The 11,460-nt window shown below is 46.3% G+C and overlaps 1 protein-coding gene across 2 annotated transcripts in view; it reads left to right on the top strand.

Annotated features, from left to right (window-relative positions):
- Positions 1 to 11,460, top strand: part of LOC147683446 (dehydrogenase/reductase SDR family member 12-like) — a 325,191-nt gene that overhangs the window by 249,506 nt on the left and 64,225 nt on the right. For both annotated transcript variants that reach the window (XM_086943869.1, XM_086943868.1), the window contains exon 8: positions 8,073 to 8,163. In XM_086943869.1, coding sequence (XP_086799995.1) covers positions 8,073 to 8,163 — 91 coding nt within the window. The remainder of the gene's footprint in view (positions 1 to 8,072; positions 8,164 to 11,460) is intronic.

The raw sequence follows: 11,460 nt of genomic DNA, 5'->3' as shown, positions 1-11,460 counted from the left end.
GCCGGCTTCCCAGCGGTGGCTTTCCGAACTGCTGGAGACCTTTGGACTGGTGGATGTTTGGAGGCTGCTACACCCCTCGCATTTGCAGTATAGGTTCCACTCTGGAGCACACAGTAGCCTTTCTAGGATTGACTATTTCTTAATGCTGTCCGCCCACACTCCTTCGGTGCGAGAAATCCGCCATCTCCCTAGGGGCATTTCTGATCATTCACCCTTGTTGCTCGGGGTCTCGGTGGGTTTGTTCAGCGAGGGCAGAGTCGCCCCTATTCGTCCTTGGCACCTGAGAAATCCTAAGATGCGCTCCGAGCTTATCAAGGCTATTGATTGTTACTTTAACGAAAATGTGGGGTCTGTTTCCTCTTCTGTATCCTTGTGGGAGGCTTTTAAAACTGTTATACGGGGTTCTGCATTGTCACTGATTGCTGCCAATAAGAAGACTAAGCAGGAGGACTTATTGCGCCTCGAGGATGAAATTACTTTGCTTGAAAGTGAATTGGGTGGTAATGATACTCCTGCAGTTTTACACTCCTTGACTCTGAAGCAGGCGGACTATAGAGCCCTGGTGACCGACGCTGCCAAAGTCATGCATCGGAACCAGTTGGGCAGACTCTATGATGTGGGTGATAAGGCGAGTAAGCTTCTTGCGTGGCTAGATAAATCTGAGAAAGCGAGCCGTGTGGTACCAGTGATTGAACTGTTGAATGGTGAATGCGTGTCTGACCCAGGTGGGATTGTGGATTGCTTTGTGGATCACTTCCAGCCGGTTTACCGATCGGTGAGCGATCGAGATGAGTGTGACTCCCGTTTGCTCCTGTGTGATATTGCGCTACCCTGTATCTCGGATGAGGACAGGTCTATTATGGATGCGCCTATAACAGTGGATGAGGTCGCTGGTGCTATACGTTCCCTTCGATCTGGTAAGGCTATTGGCCCAAACGGTCTGCCCATTGAGCTTTACAAGTTGCGCCCTGACAAGATGGCGGCATACTTGTGAAATATGTTCATGGAGGCCTTTGAAACTGGCCTCCTTCCTCTTGATCAGCGCTTGGCCACTATTGTAGTCATACACAAGGACGGTAAACCTCGTGACTGTTCTACCTCCTATCGCCCCATTTCTTTGCTTAACGCGGAACCTAAGATACTGGCTAAAGTGCTTGTTACTAGTTTGCTTGCGGTCATCTGCGACCTGATCCATCCGGATCAATCCGGTTTTATCCCGCATCGGAACACTGCACTTAATCTTCAGAGGCTTCATGGAGTTCTCGCGAGAGCTGGGGCGCTGACCGAACCCGCCATTTTGGCTTCTCTTGATGCCACCATGGCTTTTGACACCATCGAGTGGCCTTATCTCTGGGCGGCTCTCTCGAAGTTCGGTTTCGGCCCCAATTTTATTGCCTGGGTAAAACTCCTTTACGCACAACCACTGGCCCAGGTGGTGGTAAATGGCAGGGTGTCTGGTTCGTTTACACTTGGGCGTGGCACCCGACAGGGTTGTCCGCTGTCTCCATTGCTTTTTGCCCTAGCGCTGGAGCCGTTGGCAGAGTGGCTTCGGTGGGAGCCCTCGATCAGGGGCATCCGGTGGGCCCCTGATCTTGAAGAACGTGTCTCGCTATATGCTAATGACATTCTCCTTTATTTCACCTCACCCCAAAAGTCACTCAATGTGCTTTTTGACGTCCTCACCTCCTTCGGGAAAAAATTTGGGTCTCGTCATCAACTGGACCAAATCCTGCGTTTATGTCCTGGCAGGGAAGCTCCCTCCGTTGCCTCATAGATTCCCGATCCAAGTGGTTGAAACTGGTTTCAAGTACCTGGGGATTCATGTCTCTTTGGACTCCTCCGTCCGTTATGACCGCAACTTGTATGCTCCTCTCCGGCGTCTTAAACTGGACGTCCAGCGGTGGCGTCGCTTGCCCCTATCCCCGTTGGGGCGTGCAGCTCTTTTTAAGATGATGTCGCTCCCTATATTCTTGTACGTACTGCAAAATTTCTTCGATCCTATACCCTCTGGGTATTTCCATGAGGTTGAGAGCCTTCAGAGGCAATTGATTTGGGATGGGCGAGCGCGTATCTCCTTACCCAAACTTACTTTGCCATGGTACGATGGCGGCATTGCCCTCCCAGATATCAGGCGCTACTACTGGGCCTCCCAGTTGAGCGCGGTTAATCATGTAACCTATTCCCCTGGTCCTGCTCCTGCTTTTGAGATGGACAAGCTCCTCCTGCCGGGTGGTAATTTCAATAGGGCATTGTATTCCAAGGAGCCATTCCGCGCCCTGACTGGTCCCACGAAAAGTAATGCACGAGTGTGGAGGGATGCAAGTGCTGCTACGGGATGGGGCGACAGGTTGACACGAATGACGCCGCTGTATGACTCTGATAGATTGGGTAGCTTGTGGAGAACGAAAGGATTCGATAAATGGGACACGATTGGCATCAGCAAGGTGGAGGATCTCTGGTCCAAGGGCACTGTTAAGTCCTTCGAAGCTCTTAAAGTGGAATACGAACTTGGTGACAAGGAGCACTTTAGGTACCTTCAGGTGCGACTCGCCTTGATCTCCGTTTTCCCTACGGGGACAGAGATTCCCCAGTCGTCGCCGCTTGAGGATTCTAGATGGCCATGTGCCAGACAGTACAATATCTCTGATCTATAAAAAGCTTATTATTAACAGGGCGGATCTCCTTGTGTGACTCAGGGCTCCGTGGACCGCCGACGGCCTGGAACTCGATGATGAGGATTGGCAGATGGCCGTCTCCTCACCTAAGGAGGTGGCCATTCCAGCTCGCCTTCGTTTTGTACAGCTGAAGATCCTTCACTGAGTATATATGACTGGTACGCGACTGGTGCGGATGGGTTACTCGATTGATGGGCTATGTAAGCGTGGCTGTGATATGAGTGGTACCTTTTTACATATCATTTGGGAATGTCCTGTGGTGTCTGCCTTTTGGTCTAGAGTGCATGCAATTATGAAAAGGGTCACCGGGGTCTCTCTCTTGCCTGAGGCCCGACGGTGCCTGCTTAACGTCTGGGAGCCCACGGATTGTACTGCGGCTCAGACTTTTTGGGTTACTCTTGGTAACATGATTGCCAAGAGGGATATTGCTCAACTCTGGGGTTCCCATAGGCCACCCATGATAACTGCTTGGAAGGAGAACATGGACTGGTGCATGTTCAGGGAGAAGACGGTCTATGTGGCTCGGGGCCGTCCTAAGAAATGGGGCAGGATTTGGTCCCAGTGGAATGCATATCGTGGGGATATTTGCACTCCCCCATTTGACTATACCATTGATGTTACATTGTCCCCGTAGTTGACGTTCCGGACGTTTGTCTGTGGTAATTTTTATATATCGAGCTGCTCGCCACTCCCCCGTCCCTAGCCATATGTCTCACTATTCTATGGAGATTGGTTCCCTTGCCCTCACTACTAGAGTCCCTGGAATCGTTCTTTGCCATGTGTCTGTGTGGTTTGTTTGTTAGAAGTTTCTTCACCAAAATTTTTAAAATGAAACCTATTTCATCCTTTTGCTTATCCTGTACTATGCGCCTGATACACCGAGAAGTTGCTGATCTCTGTGCGAAATGTAAGCTTCAAGATGCAATATTATGATGCTAACTGTCATAGCGGCCGGCCCGTTGGGTTGTAGGCAGACGCTGTTTACTGCGCATACCGGAAATAAAGGTTTTTAAAAAGAAAAAAAAGAAAAGGTATCTCAGACATGCCAATGCAGTGTCTGCATGCAGTTTTAAACTGCCATGTCAACCTGGCAAGTGAGCCCACTTGCCAAGCCCTAACCTTCCCTTTTCTCACATGTAAGGCCCCCCTATGGTAGGCCCAAGGTACCCTCATGGCCAGGGTGCAGTGTACGTGAAAGGAAGGACATTTATTTATTTAAAAACTTTTATATAGCGCTAGATAGACCCGAAGGTATCGGAGCGCTTTACATGAAGAAGAACATAGTTTCAGGACATAGTTACAAAGTTACATCAGTTGGTGAAGCATAGTTACATAAGTTACAAAAGCATAGCATAAACATAGGAGGGAGGGGGTAGGAAATACAACGGGGAGACAAGGAAAAACAGTGTCCGACGTCCGGTTGGGTAGGTGACGGGCGAGGGGTGAACCAGAGCCAAACTCCTCTATAGCTGCATAGGACTGCTCCACCGGTCAGCGGCCAAAGTTTGCTCGGCCACTGCAGCACATGCAGAAGGTTCTAGAATCTGCCTAGGGGGGCATCATCAAAAAGTTCCATCGTGAGCGCCAGACACTGTGTGGAGCTGGGCTCCAAGCAGTAGTAGGATCATTCCTAATCCTCTGCTGTGTGTGATTCCCTTGTCTCTGTGGTCTCTCTTAGAGGGGTCTCTGAAACTCCAGAGCACCAATGCTGTCTCGTACATTCGTGGTTGCAATTCGGCTGGATTTTTCCCTTTTGTTCGCGTTATCTTGTTTACATGTTCTGAATTCTTTACACCCTAGATCTCAACCTATTGATTTACATGTCAGCACTAATCTTGATGTGTTTATCTTGCTATTTATCTTGTGCATTTTCTTAGTCTTGGACATTTTTTGCTTAACATTACAGCTAATGGTTATTTTAGCATGCATTTCCTTGGTTTCTTGAGCTTTACTGTTTGACATGTTTGCTGTATTTTTTGTAATTTTGTATTGCGCTGAATGTACCGACATACATGTCATTCCTCACAGATTCCCCTGTAGAAGGGCTATTGTTTGAAGCCTGAAATGCATTGGGATGAACTTTTCAGATTCACAAGAAATGTTGACTGTCTTTCTTGCTGAATAAATACAAATTTGATGAGCGAAAGGTAGAGTTTGGTTGCTTCTCCCTTGAAGACGGGATTACTTTGAAAATGGACACTTACACTTCTTCTTCAATTGTTTAAGTCTCCACACTATTGTTACAAGTGTTGATTATATTGTGTTTCCACTCTTTGAGTGTCTTTTTGTAGTGCACCAGTAGGCCAGGGCTTGGTCCTAGTTTTTTTTTGTTCCTATTCGAATTAGGAGGATTGGGCAGACCCTCCTCTGCTGGTGCACACTTCCCTATTTTACTGTGGTTTACATTGTTGATTAGGTTTACTGTTTCATCTTACTGAGTGCATTAGGCTGTTTCCATTGTATACTTTTAGAAAGTAGGCATTTTCTTGTTTAACTATTCTGTGTGCCTCTGCCTATTTGTGGATTGACTGTCTGGCTTTGGACAGGGGCTGGGATATGCATTCACTGAAGACAGCCAATGGGGGGGGGGGCTGAGGTGTGCCTGGTCCTTCCTGGATGACTCAGAGCTGAGCTGAAAATATATTTGCTGCATTTAGAGTAGTGCAAGGTGTTTTCCTTGCACCTGAATAGGGCCTGTCTCCCTTGCACAATGCTGTCTCCACCCCCTGTGGTCATACTGCACCAGTGAGGACAGAACTGATTTGGACTGGCTTCAGAGACCCTTGCACAAAGAGAACAATTACAAAATGGGGCATAAGTAATAGACCTTAAACCATAGAATTTTAGATCACTTCTGGACTCAAGAGGAACCTTAGCCAAGGAGAAGAGCTGGAGAGCTGTGAGGAGGAGTACTGCTCCTTTGCTGTGTAGGGTTGGCCTTCAGTTGCTGTTTCTGACAAGGACAGGACAAAGACTGGAACTTTGCGGTGAACCTGCTTGAAGAAGAATCTCCAATGGCCTGTGTGCTGGCCCATGTTCTGAAGTCTTCGGGACACAAAGACTTCACCCCCTGCTCCCCTAAATTCTGCTGCTGAGAGTTCTGACCTGCCAGGAGATGCCTTTTCCAGTTTGGGGTCTTTGGAGCTTGTTCCTGCTGTTGGGAGCTGGAAGAAACCTGAAGAACTGAGAAAATCGGCACATTGCCCTTCTTGCGGCTGTTTTTCCTGACGCAGCACCGCCATGCGAGAAGAATCTCCCTTCATCGCTGCACAGCTACAGAGACGACGCAGTGCCTGTCCCAAATGCAAGAACCAAATCATTGTGGGACCGCGACTGAAGAAACTGACGCAGCGCTGCTTGCCGCCGCTGCATTGATTGCTGGAGCATCCCGGATTCCCACGCATTGCACCTGTGCGGCAATTTATCACGCCGCATCACCTACAGATCAGAACCATCTTGGAGTCAACGCATCACTTCTCCCTATGGTCTGGATTCAATGCATCACTTCTCCTGTGTGCAGTAGAACTGTTGCATCTCCTCCCCAGGGACTTAGGAACTGACGCATCTCTTTGTTTCTCAATGCTTCCCTTCTCTGTGGCTGTTTGGCCTTGTGAATTTTGACGTATCTACAGGTACTTTATGTAAAATTAAGCATTCATAGTTTTCTGTGGACCAAGTTGCTTGAAACCCTTTTAAAGTCATATTCTTATTACATGTATGTTGGATTTTTGTCGTTTTGGTCTGGATGAGTTTAGATAAATATACTTTATTTCTCTAAACTGGTGTGGTGTTCATTTGTGGTGTTATCACTGTATTAATGGGTGTTTTGAGCACAAATACTTTACACATTGCCTTTGGGATAAGCCTCTCTGCTCGTGCCAAGCTACCCAGGTGGTGAGCAGGGGTTAGCTAAAGTGTGTATCCCCCTTATCCTGACTAGAAGCAAGGGTCCATATTTGGACAAAGGTTCCTACCTCTGCCAACTAGAGACCCCCATTTCTAACACTTGGAAGGAGATTAGTGCTGTGTTTTATCAGATGAGAAACACCTGCTGGTTCTTATTAATGCATGCACCAAATTCAAAGTCATCAAAAGTGCACGGTCAACTGCTTTGAACATGTAACCTGAAATTAGAAGTCTTTGCTACATTTAGGCTCCTCACCAATACAAACACTGACAACGGAGTTTTTTTCCAATAGCCTGAATTTCAGGAGCTCCTTGATTCTCTAGGAAACAAACACAAGAAGATCTTACCCTGCTGGCCCCAAGCCAAGGGGAAAGTTGAAAAGTTTACCAAACATTAAGCAAAGTACTGAAAGCATACATCGAGCAAGACAATATAATCGAGTTGGCCATCCATAACTTTCTTCAAATGTATTAAAACACTCCACATGAGTCAGCAAGCTCTTGTGACCCTGTAATTTTGGTGGTCGCTCATGCACCCCTTCCCAGCTTTGCCCAGCTGGAGGTCCACACAACACTACCCCATGAGCCAACATCTTCAAAAAAGGAACAATGATGCAGATATTAGGGGAGGCAGGCAAAATTCTGGGACATCTAACTTGGTGATTACTTGTTCGTGAAAAATTGGTACCTATGGAGCAAGTTAAAGTTGCTGTTTAAGAATGACTTCCTGGGAATGGACTGAAGTGAAAGGCACCATGATTATGGAAAGGCACTGGAATTAAACAGTAACTTCGTAACATCTCCTGTTTCAAGGAATGGAAAGATGTAGGCATCCCATAAAGCCATTCAAAGGACATGAAGTGTAATTCCCAAAGAGCTGGTAGGTCGACTGCCCAACCCACTTATGACTAGTTCCTGCCGGTTCGAACAAAACTGTGCCCCCACTAGAGACCAGGAAAACATTACTCCGCTTCAACAAGGGTTAATCCAACCTGCGACCAAGCTCAACCATGTCCCAAAAACTCAGAGACTTTTCAAGGTGAACCAGTCATTCGGGAATCTGCATACAATGACAGTCATCATCTTTCTTGTTTTTTGTTTTCAGATTATGTTGAGGAGGGATAAGGGAGTCATCCAACGCTTGTGGTGACATCACCAACTCATTCACCCTGACGTCAAGCATGGAGTCAGGTTATAAATAAAGGTGGTCAGGGCGCAGGCTCACAATACTGCTATTGGTACCCTCTTTGTGTCTCAGAGGGAAGTCAGTACAATCCCCTCTTTGTTCGAAGAGTAGAAAGGAGTGCAGGTAAAAGTTGCTGTGTAGTGCTTTAGCATGAACTTATCATTGCTTTAAAAAAATTAACCACTAATGTGAATTAGTATTTTTTAGTGTATATGGAATTATATTGTTGACGTCAATCAATCTCAGAGTATTATCTGCCTTTATCGTACACTCAGTAACTTTCTCTTTTTCATTTATTTTATTAGAGGCAGCAAGTAGTCATGACAGAGCAATGGGCTAAAATGAAAACTAATATTCATTTCTCCGTGATGCATCCAGGCTGGGCTGATACTCCAGGTAATAATAATGATTCTGTTATCTGTAACTTATTAGGGTTTGGATGTCCCATCCATCATAGTATGCTACTAATGTAAATATAATTGTTAGACCGGTCAGCCTTGGGGTGGTATTCCCCCCAACATTTTGCCTTCCTCAACAGGTTTCGTTTTTGCTGTCCTTAGGACTATGTGGACGCCTCCCCTCTAAACACCGTAAGATTTGCTTATCCCCAATCTGCATATTTAATGTATTTATAAGTCCTGAGAAAAGTGGTACTACATGAACCCAGGGCATGTAAATTCAATGCTACTAGTGGACCTGCAGAACTGATTGTTCCACCCACTAAGGTAGCCCTTTAAACATGGCTCAGGCCTGCCTCTGCAGAACCTGTGTGCAGTTAAACCTGTTGCGTGCTTCTGTCGGCCAACGGCCATCGCGCACACATCCGTTGGCCGACGCGACCCCGCCCACTCATCAAAGATGCCGCACCGCTGCGGAATTTCCACCACGGTAAAAAGGGTTAAACTGTCATTTCGACCTGGCAAAATAAACCGTTTTCCAGGCCCAATACAACCGTTTTGATACATATAAGTCACCCCTAGGGTAGGCCCTGGAAAGCCCAGAGGGCAGGGCGAAAGGTATTTAAAAGGTATGACATGCATTTCTGTAATTTATGATTATGCTGCCTGAATACTCTAAGGCCAGGTTGGGAATTTCCCCGGTATATACAGAGAGTTCCAAAAAACAGAGGGCCACCTTGCTTTGGAATCTCGTGATATAGAGTCATCTCAGGAGCAGCTCTGGTGTACATATCAGCATGTTTTAGTGCCAGTAGGTGGGTGTTTCCTATCCTAAGCCGCCTATGCCTCTCAGTTCGCTGAGTGTGGGCACGGACTGTCTGAGAGTACGACTAAAGTGATATGGGCGGTAAATGAGGATGAAAAAAAAATACAAATGGGAAGATATGATTAGTTCATGTTTGGTGTTTCAGGTAAAACAATTTAAAGTTCTAACTTATGATGAAATCCGATTTTAAATTGCAATTCTGAAAATGCCAGTTGTAGAAAGTTGAATTTTTTTTTCCTTAGCCATTTAGTGACTGTAGCTAGTCTCTGGTCACATGACTGGGTATAGCTGACAATTGGGCTTTGTCTATTCCTCCTAGATAGCCACACAAGGGGGTTGGGTGATCCTGGATGGGCCATCACTGGCAGGGTTGGAGTGAGAAGCTGGGCTCAACCCTGATTACACCTGAATAAGGCTGTATCCCTTCTTGACACAAAGGGCTGCATACCCACTCTAGTTAGTCTGGAACCAGGGCAGGGAATGCAGAATGCTTGGGGACTTCGAAGGGAAACCTCTAGAAACCTGTCCCCCACTTCAAATGCACAGCTAGGTATAAATACTGCACCACAGACACCAACTCTTCAGAACATTTCTGGATCTGTGGATACTATGCAAGGAAGAAGAATTGCCACTCTACTGGACTGCTGCTATGAAGGAATTGCTGCCCTGCTGTGTTGGCCTGCTGGCATCTTGCTTGGGTGAGAAGGACTGGGCCTGCATCTCTTAATCCACCCAGAGTGACTCCATGGGCTAGTTGGCGGTCCTCCTGATCTGAAGCGCCAGGGATATAACAGGCTTCCAACAACCTTGCATCTGCACCTGAACTCTGAGATCTGTGCGTCTACCCTGCCAAGTGGTGCCACCCCAGTCATGGATCCTTGGAATATGCTTACCAGCTGCTGTGGATCCAGCGAAACTGATGTATCTCCTTTGCTGCATGGCACATACCCGAGCAGAACCATTGCATCACCACTGCTGAGGGGTTTGTACCTGTCACAAAGACCTGCACCTCATCGCTTCTGAACTGCTGCATCGCCCCGACTGTTTGACGCATCTTCGGAGCAGACCCTCTCATCCCTTGTCAACAGCAAGCTTGATGATGACGACGGACTCTGCATCACAGCGTCGCAGGTCTTCAGAATTGGCGCATTGCTTTAACTTCTTGCCACATCTTGGACACTGGACTTCACATCGTAAGCCCCACCAAAGGGATTCTCGATGACTACACAGGCCCTTGCAACGGAGCCGCACCACATTTTGGAACCAACTCATAGTTTCAGCTGCAAGACGCATCTTCGTGGATCCATGTAGTGCATCACAATCCAGGATTTAAAGGTACTTCATTCAGACAGCCTAACTGGGTCCCTGTAGCTAGCCCATGCTCCATCGCGCCCCACCCGAACTTGTGACTTTGCCCCAGTCCAGAATGACCAGATATCCACAATTGGCACTTTGGGCGCTATTTTTACGCACATTTTAAAAATTGAATATCTCTGGTTCTACACAATTGGACTTTTGTCTACCGGTCTCAAATTATTTGGTAGATTTTACTCTATTTTATTAACTCTGTTGTGGGCCCCTTTTGTGGTGTGTTTTCACTGTGTTACTGTTTGAAGTGTTACACAAATACTTTACACATTGCCTCTGAGTTAAGCCTGACTGCTCAGTGCCAAACTACCCGAGGGTTGAGCACTGGTTAATTGAGGGTTGGCTGTGATTTCACCCTGAGAAGAATTGCGGTTGCCACTTGAGTAGGGTTTCACCCTCCCTCAACCAGTAACCTACTTTCTTACAATAATAAAGCTAAAAATTATATATGGGTGCCTTGTAACTGTATTTTCCATACTGACATTTCTTTGTTGTCATTACAATTTTGTAATTTGGGAAATGTAAGCAGTTTTACCATTAACTCATTTGAAAAGCATTTATGGGTAATTACCTGTGATCTTATTCAGAATTACTAATCCCAAACCATATGTGGAATGGGTAGGCCAAGAGTGAATCCGAGATTTAAACCTTTGGAATGGCTGCAAATACTTATTTTCTATTATTACCAATACTCATTTCTATGCTGGAGGCCCTCAAAGTGTGAATGGGACCGATGCGTCCAGGAGGTATACAACAGCAGCCTAAAGGCACCATCCAGGGGTGACGCCAAATTACTGAAAAATACTCAAATTGGCATTTTCAAAGTATGGGGAACGCTCCAGCTGGCAAAATGTTGTTTTACCTTGATAATGGAAATCTTTTCACTGTGACTGGGTGTCAATTCTACAATTAATTGAAACATATGAAATCCAGAACTCATTTGGTGCAATTGTTCAAAGGTGTGTAGTAGATCTGATTGGAAATTGTAAACTCCACTGCCACCTGAACATTAATGTCTTGTACATCCATGTTACTAATAATAACAATAGTGACCAACGAATATTAACTAACTAATAAACTAATGACATGATTGTGCAATGT

Source organism: Lissotriton vulgaris, chromosome 11 (genome assembly GCF_964263255.1).
Source record: "Lissotriton vulgaris chromosome 11, aLisVul1.2, whole genome shotgun sequence".
Classification (NCBI taxonomy): Eukaryota; Metazoa; Chordata; class Amphibia; order Caudata; family Salamandridae; genus Lissotriton; species Lissotriton vulgaris.
This window is presented reverse-complemented; position numbering and strand designations above follow the sequence as displayed.